At 47.5% G+C, this 25979-nt stretch overlaps 1 protein-coding gene across 1 annotated transcript; it reads right to left on the bottom strand.

The window, feature by feature from the left end:
• SCD5 (stearoyl-CoA desaturase 5) lies at positions 1 to 25195 on the bottom strand. The gene is made up of 5 exons (XM_033059951.1): positions 24893 to 25195; positions 9521 to 9651; positions 5141 to 5346; positions 2246 to 2478; positions 1 to 1709 (listed from the first exon to the last, which is right to left on the bottom strand). The coding sequence occupies exons 1-5, from the start codon at positions 25050 to 25052 to the stop codon at positions 1519 to 1521; spliced, it is 921 nt and encodes a 306-aa protein (XP_032915842.1). The 5' UTR covers positions 25053 to 25195; the 3' UTR covers positions 1 to 1518.
• Positions 25196 to 25979: the final 784 nt, after the last annotated feature.

The following is a 25979-nucleotide window of genomic DNA, read 5'->3' as shown; positions in this document are numbered from 1 at the left end:
TAACTCATAACTGTTTATTGTAAATCACTCAAGAGTTTACACATCATTAATGGCAAAATAACACTTTTAAAACACCTGCTGGATGAAAGACAGAATAAAGACAACTCTTTTATATTATATGGCATCATTTGAAAAACAAGAAACAGAACAAAAAAGAAACCATTTTATTTTTATCCCACTTCTGCATCTTTCCTGAAAATATCTGGGCCTGAGTCTCAGTTATCTTGAGATCCCTGCCTTGCCCAGGGTGTGGGGCTGTGTGGTTGGGAAACAGGCACTGCCTCTCCGAGGGGCAAGGCAGTGACCTTCTTTATAAATGAAAATCATGCCCTCTATCTTCAAAAGTGCTCCAGTGCTGACAGTACAAAGCCTCTCTCCTGCACTGGCTAACATCTAACACAAAGGGCTATATGTCCCAATAAATCCACATGCCTTTTTTTAAAGATTTTTTTTCTTTTTTTCTTTTTTTTTTCCTTTTTTTTTTTTTGGTTAAGCAAGGCAACTGTTAAAATTCAGAAGCTACATAACTGTCTTTATATTCTGCTCAAAAACCAATGGATGTTGCATGCAGCTGAAATATTAGTACAGGCTCTGACTTAGATATAGGTCAGTTTTCTACGACCCACTAGTCAAAGGCAGAAAAAGAAATTAAGAGGCCTCTTGTGCAAAAGGAGCTAAAATATGCATGCATTGATGGTCATGACTGATTAGAATATGACTTAGGTCTCCAAACATTGAAACCAAAGCTTTATTTGGCTTAAGACATGGTTGAGCTCTATACATTTACAATTACAATGTATATATGACAACAAAAGAACCACCTCAATATAGCATCAGTTGGTATTTTGGCCTGTATAGAGACTAATCTTCAACACAAAAGCCTGCTCAGCAATAAATGGTTTTCATATTTAGCAAAGACAGCAGTGCACTGGGCTGGCTAACAGGGCTAACAAAAAGAAGAAAGCAGGTTTCCAAACTAACATCTAACTAAACTCAGGGTGATTTTTCCCCTTGGACATACTGTTTTTCATCAGTGGTGTTACTGTCCTTCCCATGAGTATGCAGCTGACACAGTACACTGGGCCCTGCCCCATCCCCCACAAAAGATGCACCTCAAAACCTTATTAGATTAGCAGTAGGAACAAAAATCTCCCCTAACTGCACTTGGAAAAGACAGTTAGTTCCTTCAACCTGCCAACATTTACCATGAACTAGCAAATTACAACAAATCTCAGACATGAACTACAGTGACTAAAATCAAATCTCTCTCCCGCTTAACTGCAATATTAAATAATATATAATATTTTTACACTTAATAGTCTTAAGTTTGGACATAAGACAGCTAATAAAGAAAGAAGGAAAAAAAAAAGGCTGTGGCTGAATCAATTCCTGGGGAACTAATCCAGCCCAGCCGATCTGAAACAAAAAAAAAACCTTTTACCCAGAGGTAAATCCACCACAGGCACGGGGTTCTGCACACACCCAGCCAGCAGCGCTGGCACAGCCAAGCGTCGCTCCTCACGCACTGCCATCTCCAGTCCTTTCCTTGCGAGCCTGGATCATCTCCTTTGGAGCCTGCTTGCGGTCAGTGACCAACCCCAGCCAAAACATGAAGTCAATGAACCAGGTGGTGGGGTTGAACTTCAGGCCCAGCTCACTGGCTGAGTAGTCAAACGGGAAGGTGTGGTGGTAGTTGTGGAAACCCTCACCTGAAAAACAGAGAGGGAGTTTTAAAGACCACACGTCTGGCACTTCTGTCAACAAAGCAACACGCTTGGGCAGGACACTCCAACACCCATTTCCCAAATCTTGTATCTGGTGGAGGTCATGCTCCACCCCAGACCTCTGGGGCAGACCCAAGACAGAGTCCATTTCAGTGCTCTGGGCTTTCCTCCCCAGTAGGAAGGGGCATGTCCCACACTTTATGCTCAGGGAAGAAAACCACAAGTGCTTCAAGAAGGGAGACACAAAACTGAGTCAGAAGTGGGGTCACTCACTTCTGCTGAGCAGAGCTTGCTGCTGGGTGCTAACACTTCCCTTCCCAGAGAGCACATGGTGTTACTTCAACGTGGGCATCATTAGTACAACAAGGGCACCTTCCTCTAGGATGCACAAGCTCCAGCCTCCTCCAAACCCTGGCTCCAAGCCGTGTCCAGCTGCAGGCCCACAGAGTCCCAGCAAGGGTGGAACTAGATGGGACATCCCTCTGAGCTGGCAGAGCTGTGCCCAGGGCTGCAGCACTCACCGATGGCTCCCAGGGTGACCAGGGTGTTCTGCCTGGGGTTGATGTTCTTGTCGTAGGGGCGGTTGCCGTACATGTGTGCGGCGCTGTTGACCAGCCAGGTGACGTTCAGGGAGATGGTGTACCGCAGGATGGAGGCCAGGAAGTAGGCGTTCCACAGGCTCTCGCCCCACAGGTACCACGGCACGACGGTGGGGATCACAAAGCACATCAGCACAACTGAGCTCTTGTAATACCTGCAGGTGTGTCAGGGCAACAAGGGAAAGAGGAATGCAAAGTAAGACCCATCTTGTTCGTCCCCCTGTGACAGGTGTAAAATAGACCCCTGCTTTTGTCGAGTTTTCTGGAAGGGATGAGGAAAAACAGAGTTTGGATTTGTTAAACAGTTATTAGTTTTGTGCTTAGTGTGCAACCCTGAAACTTCATATTAGGTGTTATTAAGTTCTCTTCACAAAACAATCCCTTCCTAGCTAGAGAATCAAGGACACCCACTACCCAAAAAGCACAAACAACAGTGAAGGAAAGGGGGCAAGCCAGGGGGCTGACACTCCATAGCCTGGGGCTGTGGTTGGATAATTGACCCCAAGATGTAGATGAACCAAAACTTATAAAATTGTAAAGACTCGTAACTGGGATCCATCTTGCACTTGATTTGGGTGTAGCCCCGGCCAGGCTCTTGCACTGCTCAAGGTGTATTCTTTCAATAAATACCTATTTTAACCCTTTTGCTCTGTCTAGTCTCTGTTCCAGGTCAACCTTTCCTGGCATCAAAACTGCATTCCCTGAAAGTCTTTGAGATTCCATTTTTATTTGACAAAAACAAACAAACAGCTTTCAATTAAAACCCACAGAGGACTGGAAAGATGTTAATATTAGCAGTATTTTTGGAAGAAGTTTTCATGAACACAGTTCTCATCTGTAACATATGAGCTAGTTTTGATCATCTTGTGCATGAAATAAATCAACCTCTTGCCTTGCAAGTTCTTTGCCTGATGTATTTTGTTGTTGTTTGGAGGTTGTCTCACATCCTGGGCTCCAGAAGCAGATTTGCAGCTCTACAGCAACACCAGCCATGGTGAAGAGGGCATTCCTCAGCTCTCTTCTAGAACTCAGTCCTCACTCACCTGAGCTAAGGCCCTCCAAACAAACAAGTTCCCTTTCTTTGCTCCACCAAAGGTACCAAATAATTTCCCACTCGTATCACTGATGTCTGATAACGTTACAAACCTCATCAGTTCAAGGCCAGGATTTAAGTAGAGCTGAAGGAGAAAAATACTTTCCAGTCCAGAAAAATCCTTCAAAGTTCAAAGCCTCTACCACTCTGGAGAAATAGAATAAAATATGAAAACAACTTATCAAGCACCAATTAAAACTATCTTGCGAGATGGAAGAAGCCCAGACCAAAGTCTTTTGATGAAGAAATGAAATCTCCCATCTGAACAAACATCAGAGTACATTGTCTCCCTTTGGCTGATACACCCACCTTGGGGTGAGAAACCTCCTTACCTAGAGCGCAGGGGAATCAATGCCTCGACACATGCCTGGGGAACCCTGCTGCTGCTTTCACCACACAAAAATTTGTCATGGGGACAGCTCACCTGTGAGCTCCTCTCTCACATCACTCGCAGGATTATTGCTCCCTCACCCACAGAGGATAAATTTTGCTCTAAGTTGTGCCTGGAGCAGTACTGTGATTTCAGCTGAACTGATGTGGTTTCAAACTGACTGAGTGGTACCTTGTCCACAACTCAGCAGCACCACTAAATTCCACAAAGCTAACAATTTGGCCTTAAAACAAAACATGACAAGAAGGATTTATTATGATTCTTAGTGATCTGGCCTGCTAGTTTTTCCACACTGTCAAAAAAACCCCAACACTGTAACCTTCTAAACAGGAGAAACCCAAATTCTGGGTAAGGGACAAACTCCTAAATCCAAATCCACAGCAAAGGCATTTGCTAAGACAACCTTCCTGCATAAAACACGCTTGTCACTAGGCAACCTTTGCAGCATGACCAAAAGCAGTAAAGCCTGCTTCTAGTGGGATGCTGTTGTTTTGGAAAAGGTAATAACCAAGAAGAGTTGGCAAACTGCAAGGGAGCTGTTGCAAAAAAGCACTGCCAACTGAGGAACCAGGAAAAGCAACCATACGTGGAGGGAAGTATTCCTCACACCTGGAAGATTTCCATTACAAGGGTAATTTTTTTGCTTTAGAGAAATCTGTGCACCAGCAGAACAAACCCTAATTTTTAGATTTAACTGACTGCTCCTGTCAATCAGAAAGCACACAGAAATGGCCTTAAGCAGTTTTCCAAAGTGTCTGGATGAAATGCTTGCAAGCAGAAAGACTTCTTGTGCCTAAAATGCAGGTACTCACATAGAGCATAAAGGATGTTGCTCAATTCCCAGCTCTCAAAGGGTATGTAGCAAACTGAGCTAGGACTGTGCTAATTCCCAAGGGAGATAATTAATCCTGTATAGAATGGCAGTCTTGGGAGAGGTGGCACTTGGCCTGCACTGGCCCAGGGGTGCCAAAGAGGGCTTTGCAGAGTGAAATGTGAACTTCTGTGCTCAGGCAATTAGTGACTGTAGAGTTTCCTCCTGTGATCAAAGAAGGCGGCCAAAATCCGAGCAACTTCTGCCACAGCTGTTTTCATAACCAGCCCTGGCTTTTTGGGAAAGCAGAAGCACAAGGACAGGGCTCACTGCTTGTGCCACAGAGCCTGCAAGGACAGCCAGCAAGTGACAGCCACATGGGAATAGTGGGGGCCAGAGGAAAGGCATCCCAGCACCTGCAGCCAAGGCGGCAGGGATGGAAAAGAGAGAGATGAAAATGAGCCACAACCAGACCACCAGGCGGGAGGATCTCTGCACACAGGGCCCAGCGCTCACACTCACTTTCTCTGGAACCTGACGACAGGGTCTTCCAGCAGGTCAGTGAAATCCAGCTTCCTGCCCTTCTCGATGACGTCGCGGTGCTTGCGCACGAAGAGCCAGCCGATGTGGGAGAAGAAGAAGCCGCGGCGGGCGTTGTGCGGGTCCGCGTCTGTCTCCGAGTACTTGTGGTGCACGCGGTGGTCCCGGCTCCACTCGTAGATGTCGTTCTGCACAAAAAATAGAAAAAGTGGGGTGAGAGGAGAGGGGTCAGGCACCACAGCCTCCAGTCCTCCCACACGTAGTAACAGCAGCAAGCCCCTCTCTGATGCTCCTCAGAAGAGGTTGTTGACTAAAACCCCCAGCTTTGCAGCCAGCCAGCCCATCGCACCACTCCTGTCAGTCCCCACACAGAACAGACCTGATCTGGGAACTGGTGACACAGACTGGACAAGTCTCAGGGCTGGAAATGGCTGTGAGAGCCTCTTTGGAGTTACCATCATCAGTCTGCCCTGGGTGTCTGAGGATGGGCTACTGGGACTGGGTACATACAAGTTTACATTGTTATTTTAAGACTGTGCTGTGGGGAACCTTGTATATTTATTTTCAGGGGACTACTGTACAGAGACTCTCAGTTCTGGCATCCTCTTTCTCAGCTGGTTGCAGCTGGTGCCTTCCAGGCACAAACACAGTGCTGAAAATGGGACAGAGCTTGTGGATCACTACAACTAACTGTAGTGAACAACATGTCACTGAAATGCCTTATGGCTGAAAATGGAATCATGTGGGCAGGGAGGAAGGGATGGACCACAATTTCACACTTGGATCCATAAAGAGAGACTTTCTGAGTTCACTCAGCCGAAGGGATTTCAACCTCCTAGTTTGCTCTGCAGGATGCCCTGGCTGGATGCAATCGACTAAACTGGTGGCTTTTGCAGTGGTGCTGAGCTATTAGTGCAGGGCACTGTAAGCACATTCAGCACTTGCAAACCTCAGGCCATACACTCATCTAAGAATTGAACTGCTCAACACCAGCACCAAAACATGGAAATGTCAGTTAATGCCCAGATCCACAGGAGCTTGAACTGCAATCAGAGAGTTCTTAGCAGAGGTTGCTATCTCCATCTCTGCACGGTCAGAGAGGTACCCAAGCAGAAATACCCAAGAAATACCAAGAAATGCCTTTCTTTCAAAAGGCTTGGGTTACTTTTAGGAACAGCACCCACAACCACCAACCACAGCAGCTTTGTTGCCAATAGAACTGAGCAAATCATTTGCAGTATCTCTGAAGAACAGGGCACCACCCATCTGGGCACTGAATATACCACAGGATAATGAAACTGTGTGTACCTATATTTTGTGGGGCAAAAGCCCTGTGCTGAAAGCACAGAAATCATTGCTCTTTCTTTCAGCTACCAACATTTGAGAGAAAGCACTGAGGGGACTCTGGGAACAACTGCAAAGAACAGCTAAAGGATCCAGCTCAAATGGCTCCATGTCCAATTTCAGCTTTGCAAAAATGCTCTCTGCCTGCAAGAGCACACCAGGGACAAGTGAGGAACAAGAGTCCTGGAAAGACCTCGGCTCCACTGCATTCAGCTGTGCCCAGCCCTTTACTGTTGTCATGTAGTGAACACTGGGAGTAGGCTGGGGATGAGGGGGACATTTTTCTGCAGCACTGACACATCTAAGCCACTAAAAGGAGACAGCAAAGATCAGCCCCTTGCCAGTGCTCCAGTGTGTTGCACCTTAACTATCTCACTGCATGACAAAACAAAGTTAACTGCAAAAAACCAAAGGAGGTCACCCAAGTCCTCAGTGAGAATAAGGGGAGACCTCTACCTTCCTACAGAGAAATCAAAAGGAATGAGAATCTCTACACTGCTTCAAGTGGCTTCAGTGGGAATATCCATATGACTGGAAAATGTCAACATTAAGTAACTTAAAAATAAAACAGGGTTATGCAAGAAGCACACTTAGAAAAGGTCTTCTTTCTTAACCAGAAATAATTTGTCAAGTGAGACTACTGATCAGTTTGTCACAAGAGCACTTGATAAAGTCGTTTGTGGGACAGCAGATAACCAGGAAAAGCAATGATAATGTGAGAAATTAACTTGGTTTTTCATGTCACAGCAAATGCCTGCAGAACTGGCAAAAAAACCCTCAATTCCCCAGATGAAAGGGTTAGGAAGCTTGAAACAACTGAATCACATCTAATTAAAAACCACAAAGGCTAAGAGGAAATAAAGGCCTGAGGCCAGAACTGTTGACAATAAATACACCAAGAACTGGAGCACAGCATGTGTAAATATGCTCCAAGTGTATTATTAGCAACCATTTTTCAAGAACATACCACTTTTGATCAAGTTTCGGGCAAACACAGGGGTGAAATCCCTTCCAAAGGAGAAAGCAACAGCATCATGCAGTGCCAGTGATGCAGCCATGAGGTTTCATTAGCAGGTCCCTTAACAAACCTGCAGACTGAAATGTGCCAATAGCCTGGCCTGTGTGACACAGATTTCCACACCACCCCTCCTGCTGTGTACAAATGCACCCAGCACAAACACAGGTTGTGCCACAGAGATGGCACCAGCTGAGGTGCTGGAACTCAAATACTAGGAGATCAATAAGCCAGGTATTGTCTACGTCTGAAAAAGACAAGTGACAGCAAGAAGCACAGTCTTTCAAAATTATGACAGCTGCATTCTAGATGGAGAGAAGAAACACAGCTCAGTATGTTCCAATCATAAAATAATCCACAGGGCAAAAGTGGCTGCAACTGATGGTATTTCAGAGGAGTTACAGCATGTCACAGCCCAGGCAGTATCAAGCTAAAACTCTACAGCAGAGTTTCCTTCCCCTGCCCTTCAAGAATTCTGAATATTTCCTCCTCATTTAGCATCCAGGGATGCTGCATGCATCTCCAGTGCTACCTCTTCCTCCCACAGCCAACGTGAAGGAGGTGGACCTGAAAACTCATCACTCACTGTCTATTTGTGGTGGTGGAAATAGCCTTTACAGGCAATGGATATCATAGTAATTAGGAGCAGGCTTCAGATTTAGAGTGGGTAATTTGGCCTTTCCTCTTATTTCTGATATGAAGGGCACAAGGGTGGCTTGAAGCCACTTTGAAGTACTTCCCTGCTTCAGAATCCCACCATGTCCTCAGACAAAAGCAGTGATGAGGCCAATGCAGCTAACAGTAAAATCCATAGCAACAGGGGAGCAGAATGCAATGAAATTCCTGTGTGCAGGCTCACTGCAAACAGCTCTACACATTCATTTAAATTACTCGTGAAAGATAAGATCAGCTGTGTAACAGGGAGGCAGTACCAAGGGCTTCTCAAAACTCCAAACAGTTGTTTAACACGCTGAGCAAAAAGGGCTTGTAAAGCTCTGCAAGGAACTAAGCAGCAGATGGAAAATGGTTCAGAATAAAGAAAGGTTATAGTCAAAATGGACACATTTCCATTTTCAAGCAAAAGCATTGTGCTCTTTGTAATGTGTGGAGGGACTAACTAATTAATTCTTCCTACCTTAAAAAAGAAAAAATCAAAGATGATAAATGAGCAGTACAAAGGTAGATAAAGGGACTCTTTTCATTCTCTGTCAAGGCAAATGAACAAAAAGTCAACCAACCAGATTACAAGGAAAAAGATGAAAACTCAGGGCACAATGTACACATATGTGGTACACGGTGCCACAAGGGGCCATGGCAGCCAAGCTCAGTAAGTTTAATTTTAGTGCAGGTTCCTATCTCTATCCTCACCAGCCAGAGGAGGAACCAAATTCACACTGAGCAGATCCTGGTTCAGGGCTAACTCCTACAACCAGCTGGGTGTTACACAAGTGTTTCTGTGGTCTAGGACTGCCTACCAGCAAGTACAGAGCTAGTAACACACTTCTTCACAAACGTATTTGAATTTGGCTGGTGAAAAACGCTGCATAAAACAGAGATAAATTAAGATAGTGAAAGGATGCCTGCTCTCCTTTCTGGGGCACAAAGTCTCCAGCTGCCTGGATGAACAGACTCTTGGTTACACACAGCCACATTTGCATCGAATTGGCCCTTATAAAAGTCTCCACGCTGTCCTGTGAAGTGTGGGGCCTGACCTGCGCCACAGATCAGTTGCTGGGGTGCTAAGCCTCCAATTTGGTCATGTTCAGCTTGGTCCTAATGTAATTATTGCTCCTGGTCTGCCCAGTGCACTTTGTTACGTGGGTGGTGAGAGGGGCTCTGCATCCCCTGAGCCAGCAGAATGTGTTATAGCAAATAAATGTCTTTCTGTCTTTCTGCCAGGTTTTTTTATTTCTTTCTTTTGCTGTCTCTAAGCTGAGGGGATCCCTGCACAGCAGAGAGAGCTGCCTGGAGGCCAAGAATCTGAACAGGCAACAGGAGCTCACCTGGAAAGCCATGGAGTTAGCTGCAGCCAGGAAGATCCTCAAAGGCAGCTTGGCTTTGTAGGAGCGGTGGCTCCACAGGCGGTGCGCGCCAGCTGTCACACCCAGAGCCGTCATCAGGAAACAGAAATACGCTGAAAGACACAAAAACAAAACACAGATTGTGCCACGGGGCCAACTGACATTGTTTGTGCTCTCCTTGCTGTAAAGATGCTCCTTGTCCTGTCTGGCAACACCTGCAGGGTCACTCAGGAGACCAGGCTGGGCAGACAGGAGGTGAGGGTCTCAGCACAACTCTGCCTCACAGACTCTTTGCCTGAAGAGGACAGGTTTATTGTGCAAGTGTAAAAATTAAAACCAGAGCAGATTCAAACATTAAAGAATATTACAGGACAACTTCAAATCAATTTACACCATCTGCAGCAATGTGTTGTCTAGCCAGGGCTCCCTGACACCCTACACAGACATGTTTTGGTAAAAAAACAGCCTATTTCAAATACCTAAACAGAGTTACCAGAATAGGGAAAATGAGATTCCCAAAAAGGGGTTTTGTACTTGTGTCTGCACAAGAGTCTGTCTGCCAGGGAACCCTGTTAGACAGGCAGTGGCTTGACAGGAATTCACAGTCTGCTTTTTTCAGTATGTAATGTAAAACATTTGTCTTTGCAAAAAGAAAACAAATGTATATGTAGGTGTGTGTCTACTGTGTCCCTCTATCAACTCCCAGCTCACAGTGCTTGAAACTGCAGCATCTGAGAGAAAATAGAATGGAAAGATATTTGGGAAAATAACAGCAACCATACTTCACATTGATTGTCATTCTGCAGACTGAAGAAGTAAATGGAGTTTTTCCACTCCGCTGGTGGATCCATCAAAAACAGATTTACCCAAACTGCTTGCCATTATGTCCATGGCCAAAATCCCTGTCTCCTGTACAGCAAACCAAAGCCTTTCCCACAAGATGCAGCAGACAGCTGGAGTCAAAATGGTCCCAGTAAAGATGATGCCTCTCTAAAACCTGCTTTGGGTGCCATCATTGAAGAGGCAATTCTGATTTTCAGCAGGCTGAATGCTCATGGTACTCCTAGAAAAGGCTCATTTGTGCTGTTATTCCCAGTGCACTGAAGTCTATCATGAAATTAAAATTTCCACTTACCTGAGGAGAGCCACAGAAATGTACTAAAATCATGCATTCTCTCTGCATATTATCTACAGATTTTGCTGAATTTACAGATTACTCTCAGATCAGTAAAAATGCTGACACCACAATTCCTCACAGTCCAGTCTCCACTGCAGAGTTGCAGTTCTTGTATATGTCTTCTTAGAGCAAGGAGTTGGACTTCTATGAAATTAGGGAGAACCTATCCTACCATTTGCTCCGTGTGATGTTGAGCTGTGCAGAAAAATCACTAAATAAAGCCTTCCAAATCACTCAAATGCCTGTAATTGTGGGAACAGATCTGTGACACACAGAATACTGACAATATCCAGCAAACATATATTAAGGTTAGAGTCCTGAATCATTACAAGAACGTATTTTCTGTGGGCTTTATGACTGATAAACCTCTTGCTAGTCATGAGCTGAAATCTCCCAGCTTCAGCAGTTTCTTTGCTTCCTTAAAGCACAAGGGGGCTTTTCTCCCACTTCAAAGCAACAAATCATTTAATTGACCAAGTGCTTCTCAAGGGCACCCATCCATCTTAATCATGAATGATTGCTTACAACAAGAATGAAAGACAAATGGGTAAAGTGAGAGATACGTGACGCTAGGGTTGATTTCACTTCTCTTCTCTGGCCAGAGTAAGAAGGAGGCTGGTAGGTAACAGAATATGGAATATCTGCAGTGAACACAATCAGAGACAAACCCCTCTGGCCCTTTCCAGCCCCAAGGGGACTTGCCAGCGCCAGCCCACCCCTGCAGTGTTGAAGTGATCAAGGACAGCTGGGACTTATACCCACGCACCATGCCTATTTTTTGGCTTTGCAGAGGAGGAATCACAAGAGCAGGAATCTTCCTAATATAAATCCCGAGGGTTGGAACATCCCCAGAAACAAACAAACAAAATTACTCAGGAGGTTCAGTGTCAGAGCAGAAACAAATCCTGTCAGACAAATGCACTGCTTGGTGATAGCAAGTTTTGTGATTCTTACAGCAATTAAGGTGCCCGAAAATAATATTTGACCACTAATTCCCAATATATAAGTAGCCAAGGTAACAAATATTTGCCATGTAAGGAATGGGTCTCAAGCTCTCCTTTGCAGAATAAATTAGGATCTCAAACCAAAAATCAGACTACCAACCATTTGATTATATATTAATCATGCACAGCTACAGTACCTGTATGAGAAGAAAGCCACTGATTGCTTACCTGTCCCATTTTCAGGGATAGGAGTGTGTGTAGGGGTGGACATGTCAGTGGAACACAAAAGGATTGCAATATGGAGCAAAGCAGACAGTTAATAGTAATTCCTTCTTATACTGAAAACACCCTCTTAAAAACGTAGCTAAATGGATTTCCTAAGTAATAAGAGTAAATAATATTTATTGTAGAAAAACAAGGGAAAAAAAAGCCACAAGAAAAGTACCAATTAACAACCTGGAATTCAAACAATTAATGTTATATTTCTTTTTAATTTAGTGGGATAGCTAATGTACAAAGAGGAAATTGGTAAAATAGCCAGATGGGTCCTTTGCATGCTCTGCTAAGGTCTGACAGGAGCATTTCCAACCAGCTCACTCAACAAAGCACAGTATAAGCAAAATGATTCCAAACTGGAACAGAGGAAGAGCCACTTAAAAGAGGGAACAAGGAGGAAGTGGGGGAAGAAAAAACAGCAAGTAAACCTGTGCAAAAGGACAAAAGAGAGACCCAGTGCACAGGGACAGGGAGAGGATGCAAGAGACAAGACACATGAGGTTGAAGTGATGTGCAGGCAGGGAGCTGGAGGGTTGCTAGGCTTCCAATACGCTGCCTGTGCACAAATGCTATTTATGGGAACATGCCAGAATCAATAGGCAGAAGATTTTTATTCAACATTCTTATTAATGACCTGAAACAAAGGCAAACAGCATGCTAATTAGAACAGTGGATGATGCTATTTTTGGAGCAGCAGTGACAGAGCTAAGAAAACACGGAAGGATCCATGCAGAAACTGGGAAGGAAAGGTTCAAAGACAAAGCAAAGTAATGTAGTTTAGGGAGGGGTAATTGGAGACAGGGATCTGTGATGAACATGAGAAGCTTGGGAAAGCAGAAGCCTGAAAGGAGGATCACCAACAGTCCATAAAATATTCCCAGTGGGCCATATGATAAGGCAGCAAGACATCAGTGTGATTTTGAGCAGCAGGCACAGAGGTACATCTCACCGTCAGACAGAAGCAATGAAAACTACACCAGGCAAATAATTAAAAAATGGATGGGAAACCAACAACATCAAACATTTGAGACACCTTTTTCAGAACAACTCATTATGCCCATAGCTGATTTCCAGAAAAGCTTTACTAAGCCCAGTGCCAAACTTTCCTGAAAATCTCAGTATCCAGGGAACTGACTTCTTATGAAGATATGGAGAGATGTTGCCACAGTCTGTATCTACTTCACTGGCATCAGGAAATCATCCTCTGACCTTAGTGGTTGCTTAAATTGGAGAAGATCTCACTCCCTGAAGATTTCAATTCTGTTTTAAGCTAAATATCAAAATTAGAACTTCTTCTGTTTCTGAAATCTGGGACCACATTATAAAGATATGTATTTATTGTTTGTGAACTCAGCACATTAAAGATTGACTTAGACTTTTATCTCATTATTAAAAAAACCAAATCAACCAAAAGTAGATGCTCAACCAACACTGGGTTCACTCTGCATATCTGAACAAACAATTCTGGCTCCCAAAAGCCAGGAGATGACTGGACATCCTTGTTCAGCACAGATGACAAGGGCACACCATGGGATAGAAACTATTCACACATTACCAATGTCAAACATAAACCAGCTAGATGGAGCAAATCACAATTATCTCAAGAGGGACGATACATCACACAGGAAAACAGGAGCAGTGAAACAAAATCAACTGCATGTTCACAGCAATACTACTGTCAATGCACAAACCATCTTTAAAATTCTTTAAAAACAGAATAATGTCACACAGTTGTTCCCATGGGGTGGCAGCACCCAGAGCCTGGCACCAGCTCACACCCAGTGGCTCTGATCCCTGATCCCAGTGTGTGGATGGCACAGACAGGAGGGACAGCAGGGCCAGGAGCAGGGAAGGGAATCAGCCCTTACCAGTCTCACTGCCAGCATCTCTCTCCCATGTGACTCCCAGTCCCTTCACAGGGACTTGAACACTGCATTCAACCACAGCAAGGTGACTACTCTGAACCTAGCATTTGCCACAGTTTGCTCTCTGTGAGTTGTTCCAAACACAGACCCCACCACAGCCCTATTTTCCGAACGCACTTTGGAACTGGGCAACTTCTGTGAACCTTTGAGCTTTTTTGCATGTTACAGCATGTAAGAAACTTTTTTCTGGTCCTGGAGCAGACTTAGTTTTAAGTCAAGTGATGACACATCTTACATCAGCCAGGATTGGGGTGTATTACATCAGTGCCAGCAAGCAGGGCAGAAACTCCCAGTCTCTCCAGGACCAACAATGGGGATAAACATGGGGGAAAGTTCTGACTCCTTTGAACCCCTTCAAGACAGAGGGCAGGCCTTGTGAGATCAGAGCATGGCTCACCTAGCCCCATACTTTCTTCTAACAGGGGTAAGGGGAGCTGCTGTGCAGAGGAGTCTGAATTAAATAAGCATTAAAAAATAAATTAAAAACGAAAAAAAAAGAGACAACACAGGCCAGCTACTGTTGCACTAGCACTGCCTGCACACTTCAAGTGGTGTGGACTTCAAGATGTGACATTTTTCACAGAGAGTACCTGAAAAGTAATTACCAAGGCAAGTAATCACTGGAGGCTGTCCCAGAGTTGTTCTCACACTTGCTCTGACCAGGAGGGTGACAGACCTTGGGTCAGGATAGCCACCAAGGGTCAGGGCCTTGGTTTTGAGTCTTGTTCTGAGGCTATCAGCCCCATTTAATGCTGTGCTGGCTGCTGTCCCCTCCTGTCAATCCACTGATGCAAAGCCTGCTCACAACCAACCCCAGCATTACTTTGCACGTGCTCAGGGAGCTACTCCTGCAGTGGTGTCTTTGCCCTCCAGTTGTTATTTTGGAAAAACCTTAGCTCTTCTATTGCCATCTTTTTGGGGACAGCTTCAGAAGCACACAGCACTCTGTTCTGATGGAAGTCCCACTGCTGGGTCATGATATTCCCAACACTGCTTAGCCTACAAAGTCTGACACATTCCCAGGCCCAGCCTGAACTTATATTCAGAAAATGCTTATACACTTTTACAGACACAGTGTCCCCCAGCAGTTCAAGGATCAGGAGGCGAGATCCCATGGATACAAGAGGGAGGAATTTCCTCATATGTGAATTCTAATCACACTGATGGCAAAGAAAGCACATCTTTTGCTTGGGGAATTCAATTTAACAAATGCAGGGGCTGTGCTTCACCTGTGGACATCTGTTACCTCTTCAACAAGAAGAGGTAACCTCTTCAAGAAGTTACCCCTTCAACAAGAGTTGACATTACCACTTCAACAAGAGGGCAGTTGGATACAGCTGACCTTAAAATACTGTTCAGGATGAAGATAACTCATGACATGACACCATTTGGTGGAAATTCTCTCTCCACAGTAGCCAGCAAAGTCTCAAGCAAGCTGCTGAGAAATTTTCGTCTTAGCACAAGCCATTTTTCCTCCCCTGTATATAAAAGGATACCACAACTTGACTCATTTGTATTAAAAAAAACCAAACTACTCGAGGATTAAAGATTACAGGATTGGACATGAAACTTTTGTCTGCTTACACACTAGCATCCTGTGCTTATTCAGTTCAGACAAAAATTGCTTGTTTGGGAATTTTATTAACCAAATGAGTCAAACCCAAAGTTTTCCATTATGCTGCAAGAACTGCATGAGATATATAAACAGCAAGTTGCTCAAGCACAAACATGCAAAGCTGTCTGACTGTCATAAATATGTAACACTCCTGTAACTTCCAGTGATGATTTTCTTCCTTCTAAAAATTAAATCGCATCTGCATATTCTGTATCTCCTTATCCTCCTCACTTTTGGGGTTTTGCTGTTATTCAGTGGCAGATTTAAGATAAACATGGCCAAACCAGGGAAAGTACTTCCAGTAGAGCGTAACTTCATTCCCACTGAAATTCAGGACAGCACTGCCAACCATTTCAGTAACTGCACCTTGCCTAGTCTCTTCTGAACTCCTAAGAGATCCTCCCCTTCACTTCACACACAGACAGAGGTAGAAGATTCTCTTTGGATTCAACATCAGGGCTCAGACCAGAAATGCAGCTGATAATTTTGTGGTACCTCATATGCTCTTTTATGCTTTCAGTAGATAATGCCAAGTTAGGGGATACATTTTCCTAAAATACCATGTCTGCCTTCAGAATGGAAAGTCTTCCTGCCTCAAATCAGGCCAGCAGTCTTTCCAAACACTCAGTTAAAAATGCTGGCTGATGTCATGCACTGCACCAGTGGGAAGGTCAGGGTCAACATGCAGCATTCTTAGATGTAGATATCAAGTCCCCTGTATACATCTCAACTGCTAAACTCCAGGGAAACCTTGGACATCTCTTCCTCCACAGCAAATAGACACCAGGGAGCAGTAACATATCACTTAACTTGCAGCATCCTACTACAAAAGTCTTATTTTCTGACCTGGAACTACATTAATTAAGGAGGAAGAAATTTTCACCTTAGTCCTTAAATTGCTGCCAAGAAGCGATGTTGAATTAGTTCTCTGGCTCTGGGGTCTCTGGGAAGGAAACACTGCTGTGCTAGCCAACCCTCTGCTCACTGAGCACTGCTAACTATCAAAGGCTGGCATCAAAAGCTCCTTGGGCTGGATTCAAGCGAGCAAATGAGAATTAAAAAGCACTGGCGTGCAGCAGCAGCAATTCCCTGGGCCGCCCACCATACAGGTCATGCCAGCTCTCACGGGGAGCCGTGCTTTCCTGTGGAGACCAAACATGTGAAAGCTCAGGCCAGAAAGTTTCATCTAAAATTAGATCTACACATCCTCTGAGCTACTCTAAATTGAGCCAAGAGAGACAGAGATAAGAGGAAACACATCAAAGGCAAAAGGGAAGCGGATTTTCAGAGCTGCAGGGAAGATGATTTCTCACGATGCCCTGCTCCTGCTCCTCTGTACCACGGTGGAGCTCCAGGAGAAGCCATCTATCACATCCCCTTGGCCCTGCCATCACCAGCTCATGAAATCCAGGCTGCCTCTGCCTGGATGCACATGCCTGCATCTGCATTTTCAGGAACATTCCTCAGAGCCAGCACTTTTGGCTGAGTATACAAAAGACTTTATTCCAGTTGGAATAGCAGAAATGTTCATATTGACAACTGCAGCCAATGTGACATAAATCAAGCCAATAGAGCAAAGGAAATTGTGGCTGACAGTAATTATTCCAACCAATGCTAGAACTTCCCTAAGAAGGAAATACATATTCCCTGAACTCACCAGCAACTGAAGATTGCCTTAAGATGCTGAAGAGCTTACATATATTTTTAGATCAAAAGAGAAGGCTGGAAGATGCTTTGGCTTCTCTGAAATTTTTGGTGCTTATGTGTAGCCTGCCTCAGCTCAGCTGGGTCCTGCGTCATCACAAAACCACAGGCAGATTTCACTTCTCTCCCAGTGACCTCACTGCTGTCCTCAATCCGCACACTGACTCGGGCTCTGGTGGGTTTTAAGTGCTCTATAAATGCCAAGATAGAATAAATGCCAATTTTACCTCTTTTTTCAGGGACAGAGTAAAGAAATAGCACAGCTAAGCCATTAGCACAACACCCCAGAGCCCTGCGTTCAGCAGGCAGTTCTGCCCTGAGGAAGAAGGTTTAGTTATTGTTTAGTTATTGTTTAGCATCCCTCCAAAAAGGGACAAAGCCAAAGCTCGCCCTGTGCAGAACCAGGTACATGACTGTTCTGACCCAGTGCCCTCCCCACGACCATCGAAGCAGAAATCTCATGGGTCTGACTTTCCAGGACATTACAGTCCAGATGATTCTTCCTTATGTATCACTGCACCTTACCTAGATGCCTTATGTCTGCTCCACTTGTATGCTATCAGCTGCTACACCTTTTCCCTCCCCCTTCCAAAACCAAACAGAGCACAGAGCAAAACCTATTGCAAAAAAATGGCTTCTTCCTACCTTCTCTCCTGGCAATTTTAGCCTCAGAGCTAGGCTGCAAGTGCTAAACCTCATTAAAATTAGAAGGCACAAGCCCCCTGCCCTGAACATGTCAGCTAGCCAGGCTGGAGGATGGTGCCAGGGCAGAGGAGGAGACCTTTTGTGTGGGCAGGCTGATGCTCCCCAGGGGACCTCACCAGATGATTGCCCCCACACTCCCTCAATGACCCCTCACTTGTGTCCCTCCAGCACAAACAGCCCTGCCCCAGTCCAGCTCTGCTCCTCCAGTGAGCTCTAGCACTCAGAACATCATTTGAGATGTCACTATCCAAAAATGTCTTGAGAAAAATCCTCCAGAAATCCCCATCCCTTGCTGTTGAGGCCCCTGCACAAGAATGATGGCAGGCACATGATTCCCCATGTCAGCATCACAAACAGCCTTTCCCTCTGTTTCACACAAGCTTTGCTTTACTTAGCACAGTAATTGGTAATGTTTCACTCTCCAGTGGGGCAGCACATTTTATTGTCAGCCTACATGGTAAAAATAAAATCTGATTACAAGAAATTGCTTGGCTTCAATTATCATATCAGTGTTAGTTACAAGTGCAACTGTGACTGCAGGGAGGGTAGGTGGAGTGGCAGAGATGAGGAACCACACTAAATTCAATGCAGTAAGCCCCTTGGGACTTCTCCTGCAGAAAAGTTCATCCTGACTCATCCACTGAAACTCCTCAGAGCCTGTATTCTGCCATCCCCACCTGCACACGTAACCAAAGATGAAAAGCTAGAACCAGAAATCCCTGGTGACTCCCCAGAGCTGCCTGCACCAGCTCAGGGACTGGTGGACCATGGCTAAAGAAGGCACTTTATGCTTTTGTGGCCTTCAGCTGGGCTTTTGTGTGTTTGCCACAACCAGTCCTGGGGGTGCCAACAAACCTTGCCTTCAAGGGGCTGCTTCACAGGGATGCTTCTCCCAAGCCCATGATGTCAGGGGGCAGCCCAAATGCCAACAATCCTGCCAAATTCAGACAGGGATTTCTACTCTCATCACACAGATCAAAGGGAAAGAGTGCTTGATGTTCTTGTGGCTTGGTTGGAGCATGGGTGAGAGCAGATACCCAAATGTCAAACACACACAGCTTCGCTGCTCACTCATCCATTCCCACTGCAGGAACTCTTCAGGAGTGCCTTGAACCCACTCCTGAGAGCAACAGGACCAAAGGACCATCACACAATGGAATTTTTTCCCCATTCCTTTGCCATGCAGTGACCACATGATGTCAGCACACAGAACAGAGGGAAACAACACAGTAGCATCACCAATGCACTGGGAATGAAACCAGGATAAGGAAAGGACCAGGATAAGGAAAAAACACATACTTAGAGCTGAATATTGTAACAGACAAGACCTTAAGGGACCATCTCCAGCAACAGTTAAAACAAGAGAGGAGCGAACACTTGGGAAGGGAAAACATCCAACAGGCAGGAGTGCCCTCAACAGGAGATCACCTCAGAGCAGGACTCTTGAACAGAACCAGGAACACTTGTGTGACTGCATCCATCCACACCTATTCCATGAACAGGCTGCCCAGGGAAGTGGTGGAGTCTCCACCCCTGTGTGGATTTAAAAGATGTGCAGCTGTGGTGCTTAGGGACACGGTTTAGTGGTGGACTTGGCAGTGTAGGCTAATGGTTGGTTTTGATGATCTTAGAGGTCTTTTCCAACCCAAGTGAATCTGTGATGCTGTTCTATCTGCACATTAGGTGAGGGTGTGTTCCAAGCTTTACCATGGACATGGAGCTCAGACCAGTCCCAGACGTGCCCCAGAGCCAGGGTTCATGCCTTTTTTAATGAGAGAAACACTGTTTGAGAAAAGACTTTGTTCTTGTCAGAGATTATGGGAGCTCAGCTCTTGATGCCAGGATGGAAGGAACAAGCCAAGAATTTGGCTATTAAGTGACAGCAATATAACTATGCTTTCAAATGGGCCAGGGGAGGAAAATTCATCCAAAACTTCTCGGGAGACAAGCAGGTTACTCTCCCTGTGCAGATGTGCACCTCAGAGATGCAATGAACATTCAGATGCTCCACCTCTTCTCCACTCATCATCAGCTGCAGTCTTGAACTGCTGAAAGCATGGTGGAGCTGGGGGCTGATGGACAACAAGGCCAGCCTCCTGTATTCCACAGAAACCTCCCAGAGCTGCTCCCTGCTCATGGCTGGGACTGTTCTGGGAGCCAGCAAACAGGAGATCACTGCAGGGAGTATGAGGAAAGGTCCTTCTGTTCATTGAGCCTTTCCTGCTAAGTATCCAAGATAAATGCATTTGTTCCCTATTTCTGGCCCAAAACCTCACCTGCAGAAACCTCACCACTGTCAGGCCACAGAGGAGCATCACCACTCTCCAGAGTGGCAGCAGGAGTGACAGAGAACTTTCCATCAAATGTCTCCATTTCATTGGGTGTAAAATATTTTCACTCTCCTTCATCCACAGAGGTACCAAGGGGATCTTCCCTGGAGCTAGGATTTTTTTATTTACAGCTGTCTGCGCAGAGTTTCCAACACTGTACGTAGAAATGGTTTGGGATTAAAACCAGTTAATAACCAGAAAGCCAGCAGGTGGCACTCAAGAATATCCAGGACTCTGGATTCATGCAGGACCAATAAAACTTGCATCTGCAGTGCACAACAGCAACCTGTGCCTCATTACACAGGTGTGCTACCTATCAGCAGCCCGAGAAAGAGGCAATAAGCAAAAGTGCTAAGACCACAATTGCTTTAATCTCTTTTACTGAAGGGATCCAGGCATCCCAGGAGCTGCAGTTTGCAACTCAGCAGGGGCAGGGGGCAAGCTGAGAATAAGCAAGGCAGAGGGCCCACCATGCCTGAACTTGAACAATCTGGTGCTCTCAGGAGCACTAAAACATCTCCTAAACGCTCCTAAAAACAGCAACAAGCCTCCTTTCCCTTATGAGCACCGTTAAGGCAAGGCCATCCTCCTTCCCAACCCCAGGGTCTGGCAAGGCACAGCAGCGTGTGACATCCACTCCTCCCTCAGGCAGCTCAGCCAAGCACATCCAGGTGGTTTGGGATTTCTGGGTGGCCATGCTTGCTCAAGTTTTTAAAGTTGTTTCAGCAGCCTGAAATTAAAGGTTCTAAAGCAGGTAAATAGCCTAATCTCTTTTGTGGTGGCTCTATTTCCTAAAATTACTTTGGCTACTTCAAGTCCTTCCTCATGAGCTCTCTGCAGAGACTAAAAAGCACCTTTTTTCCAAACAAAATCTGAAACAATCATGATCCCCAAGATGGAGTCTTTAAGAAGTTATCATGAGCTCACCAAAAGAAACTGTGAGCAGTGTTAGCATTTGGTCCTGCAGCGAAACATGCTGGTACTTCCTTCTGCACAAGGATTTTAGAGTTTTTCAGTTTACTTTCCTAAATCAAATAGATACCGGGACTGCCACAGGGTGGACCTGACTGGAGCAAGGAGGGTCCTGGTTAAGAAGCATCATTTAATGGCCATTACTGTTGTAGGGGATGAACCTTGCACAGTTTCCTCCCAGGTGACCTCTGGAAGGTGGGGCAGCACGTCCAGCCCAAAAGGGGACATCAGTGAGCCACAGCCCCAGCTGGCCACAAGCACCCCTTTGCACAAGTTCACTCCTGGAAAATCTGCATGCTTGGTCCAACCAGTCCATTAGCAGTGAGCTATTCCTACCCTGTTATAGTTCTTCCTGGGAGCCTGGAGAGAACGGCAATGCCTCCCCTCCAAACCTCTGTGGTGTTGAGCACCAGGGAGAAGGCAGCAGGGTCTTCTCCACCCACCCCTGCACCAAACCACAAGTCAGGCTGGCAAAGAGCAAGGCAAGAGAGCTCCCAGTGAGCCCAGGCTCCTGCAGCAGGGGACATTCCAAATCCTCTGGGCCGGTTTCACAGCGGTCCCACGGGCACAGCCCGGGGCTGCTCCGTCCCTCACACACACCGTCTGCGGCCTCTGGGGTCAAGGCAGCTCCCAGCTCATGGAAAATTCTGACATGAGTAATTTCACTGTTTTTGTTCAGCTTGGACTGAAACCAAATTCCACAGAGACACTGGGATGGCCCTGAAAGCCTGTGTTTTAACCAGCTTATCTGTACATCCCTTGAAAGACAACCCAATTCCCGGTTCTGCACTGATTCACATCCCCAGCTCTGCACCACCCAGAGTGCTGTTTGGGATCCCCTGTGCAGCCCCAGCTCCACCTGGGGTGTGGGAAGCTGCAGCTCAAGGTGCTGGTGCGGGAGGCAGTGGGAACAGAGGAGCACAGATAATCCTGAGTAAACAACCAGCTGAGCCTTCCTTGGCAGCGCTTCCCCATTGTCTATTATGTACGGCTGGACAAATGTCAATACATTACCAATGGAAATGAGCCCTGCCGAGCAGGCAGCTTGGCCTGAACAGCTGTTTTCTAGGTGGCACAGTGGCATTCCAGCTCCACTTTGCAAACGGTGCTGCATCAGCTGCCTCCGGGGGTGGGGAGGCAAGGAGGAGTGCAAGCCCTGCACACAGGGAGGGTTTGTACCCGGCCTCCCCCAGGGGAGAACACAACAAGAGGTGGATATCTTGGAGGAGGAGAAGGTAAAAAGCCAAGTAGGCAGTGGTGAGTCATGGGAAGCTGTCGGCTTCCTGCCAGACACCATGGAGGTCCCAGCCAGCACTGGCATCCCACTCCCAGCACACTTGTTCCTGCAGCTTATCCATGGGGGAGCAGTGGTGGGAACACGGAGTGGAGCAATGCAAGGGCTTGCACAGAATCACTGGGAAGCATCCTTGGGAAGAGAAGGAAAACCATAGAGGGATGCATGGAAGGCTGCAGCTCCTCCATCTGCACCCTTCAGCGTACACACATCCATCCCCGCACTACCTGACACTACTCTGATAGCATCCAAGTTTTGCCAGACCTGCTCCCAAGGCTGGCTGGCAGCCAGCACCCACAGAAAGGCAGTGTCACAGCTGATCTGCACAGGGAAGGAGATGTGGAGAGCTGGGGAGGGCAAGGGACACCTCTGATTGACACTTACTCCTTCCAACACAACTTCACCGGTTGGCTCCTTACACATCGAAGCGAGGTGCGTTTGTCAACTTGAGCAACAGCCACCCTTTTTTATCTACCCTGAGTCGCTCAGAGGGATCTCAGAAACAGGTCACCAGCATGACAGCAAGCTGATTTGTCTGACATATTCTGCAGGAGGGTGTGTATTTTCACACTGCTCAGCACCTCGGAGGGGAGCAGAGCTGGCAGCAGCCAGATGTGAGAGTGGCACACAGTGTCCAGGACAGCTGGAGCCAGAGCACTTGCTCCCTGCTGTGGAGCCCCTGTAAAAACCACCCACCAAACTCCTGTAAAAACTCTGTGGTCTGCTCTAGGGTGGCTGTTAAAAATAACGATGCCAAGAAATGAGAGGCTCTCACTGTCAGAAGGAAAGGCATTAAGCTGTAAAGTCATTGAGAATTGCTTATTATCTAGCGTCTGTTTAATCTCTACCAGGAAAAAAATACCTCAGGGGATGGAGGGCTGAATTGGTAATTCTGTCCTTTGCCTCCAGCCTCAGGGATTTTTGTAATTAAGCACAGTGAAATCAGAGATGATTTCAAATTGTCTTCTTGGAAAGGCAAAACAGAAAAAGAAAGCCCACCTGCCTGCACACAACAGGACCTAAAAGGGTTGAAAGCAGACCACAGGCTGTGCATTCCAGTCACACAGCTCCCACGGGCTCTCCTGGTCTCCCTGATCTCCAAGCTGTGGCCAAGACAAACTATGAAATCAGCCTGAACACAACCAGGAATAGGGAGGCAAGAGGAGCAGTGCTTACAGAAGGAAACTATGCAAAATACAACCACCCCACAAACCTCTTCTGGCCATGAGCAAGCCAGGGGAGGGACTGTGCAAACCAGGCTGCCAGTGAAATGCAGGTGCCCTCCAGGGACCCAGAAACTGAGGATGGGAACTGATGGAAAGATTAATTTCCCAACTGCAAGCAGCAATGGTGGAAATTTCTGGGGGTTTAAGACAGACTGAATATCAAAAGCTGAACCTGTGAAAAGAGATTTAGGACTCCGCCAAACAGAAGGAATAAGCCTGATTTCCAAAGCATTTAGCTGGGTCTTCTGAAGAGTCACCTCAACAGTAAGGATGGCAGCCGAACAACCAAAATTCCAGGTCTGTGAGTCCCTGCAGCAGAGACTCTTATTTCCTCTGTATAAAAGAATCCCAGGATGTTATACTCTGCACTCACCTCAAAGCAGGTTATTTATCCAAGAAATTGCATCAGCTGCAAGCAGCACTCAAGTTTTTACCCTCTTGGCCCCCGAGATTGATATGAATCAATATACAGTTCTGCCTGCTGAACAGTGATGCTGACATTCACCATCTATTTGGTCCCACAAACCCTGACAAGCCTTGCACAATACTGCAGCGCTTCTATGTACCATTTTCTCCCAGCACCATTCTTCTGTGGAGAAAAAAGGACCTCACCACTGTGGGATGGAAGGAAAGACGCTGTATTTCATTTTCTCTTCCCCAAACCGAATCCTTGGATTTTCACGGCTGGCAGGACAGACGCTGCAAGCCATCTCCCCTCAGAAAGCAGAGCCCGGCTTATCCTCTCTGTGCCAGCACCTTACAGCTCTTACTCGACTTTCACATCTTTCCTAATGGAAATTCCTACCACCTTCCCCGACAAACAAACCACGAGCAGATTTTCTACTCCGAGCCGGAGCAGAAATCCGTACATGTTCAGAAAGTGACACGGTGAAAGAGCACGGGGACGGCCAGCGCGTCCTCCCTCAGACCTTCACACCGAGACACCAGCGCCTGACTGGGCTTTTTTAACTAAAAAACCTGATAAACGCAACCGGAGGGGGAGCGCCTCCTGTTTCTACAGCAACCGCGGGCCCGGCGCGGCGCTGGCACCCCGGGAGCTCCGGGGGGGGATCGGGAACAAAAGGCACCGCGCCAGCCCACAGGGACGGGCACGGGGAAACCGAGACGGGCCCGCCCCGGGGTCCCGCCGCCCCCCGCCCCACCTGTAGCGCACCCCCGCACTCACCCCAGAGCAGGGTGAGGATGTGCGCCCGCGGCACCAGGCTCAGCGCGTACACGGCGCCCAGGTGCAGCAGCCCCATGAGCACCACGTTGCGCCAGACGATGGCCTGCCCTCCGCCCGCCGAGCCCGCCTCGCCGCCGGCCGCCCTCCGGGCCGCGGCCATGGCTCCGGCCGGGCGCTGGGGAGGGGCGGCGGCGGCCCCCGCGCAGCGCGGCCCCGCAGCGGCTACGGGCGGCCGGGACGCGCCGCCGCCGCATCTGTTGCTGCCGCCGCCGCCTCCATGGAGCCGCCGCGCCGCCGGCTGCGCCCCGCACCGCGGCGGGGACGGGCGGGGGGCGGCCGCGGGCACCGCATAGCGACAGCCAATGGTGGCCCCGGGCCGCCCGCTCCGCCCCGGCCCCGGCTCCGGCAGCGGCTCCGGCTCCGCCCGCGGCCGCCCCCCGCCGCGCCCCCGCGGCAGCGCGACCTCGCTCTCCGGCCCGCTCCGCTCCCCCGGCCCCGCTGCCCGGCCCGCACCGCTCCGCCCTCACCGCTCCCCCGGCCCCCATCGCTCCCCCGGCCCGCACCTTCCCCGACTCTCCGGCTCCCCACAGACAAAGGTTTCAGTGGCCCATATTTAATTCTGGAAGCCCGTGCCATCGAAGTAGAAGATGCCGCTGGCGCTCGGGAGGAGCAGGTGTTGGAGCGCGGGTGGGTGAAGTTCCCTGCCCAGGAGGGCCGAGGTGCGCACAGGCGGGCAGCCAGCTGTCGGCAGCGCTCCCCCGACCCCAGGGCTGCCGCACTTGTTGTTTGCTCCGTCCCGCCGCGGATGGACGGGCCTTGTCTTAGCGCTCAGCTGTGGCTCCGTGGGGCCCCCGTGTCCCCCCGCTGCGGGAAAGGATCCCGGGGCACCGGGAATGCCAGCGGGGACCTTGTCAATGGCGAGTTTGCCGGCGACAGAAGGGTGGCTCGGAGCAGCTCGCTGTTACTAGCCAGGTGCTTCACCTGCCGCGGAGCAGGGACATCCTACACCCGCAGCATACAGAGGGTTTAAGTCATGAGGTGGGAACCAGACACTGATTCCAGATAAAACGTTTGCCTGGGATACGTT

Source organism: Catharus ustulatus, chromosome 5, assembly GCF_009819885.2.
Source record: "Catharus ustulatus isolate bCatUst1 chromosome 5, bCatUst1.pri.v2, whole genome shotgun sequence".
Classification (NCBI taxonomy): domain Eukaryota; kingdom Metazoa; phylum Chordata; class Aves; order Passeriformes; family Turdidae; genus Catharus; species Catharus ustulatus.
Note: the sequence above shows the minus strand (reverse complement) of the source record. Positions and strands in the feature narration are given on the sequence as shown.

Coding starts and splice junctions, on each gene's coding strand:
- SCD5 (XM_033059951.1), bottom strand. CDS start 25,052: ATGGCCGCGGCCCGGAGGGCGGCCGGCGGCGAGGCGGGCTCGGCGGGC. Junction 5,347..9,520: donor CTAACTCCATGGCTTTCCAG/GTGAGCTCCTGT, acceptor TTTTTTGTGCAG/AACGACATCTACGAGTGGAG. Junction 2,479..5,140: donor GTCGTCAGGTTCCAGAGAAA/GTGAGTGTGAGC, acceptor ACACACCTGCAG/GTATTACAAGAGCTCAGTTG.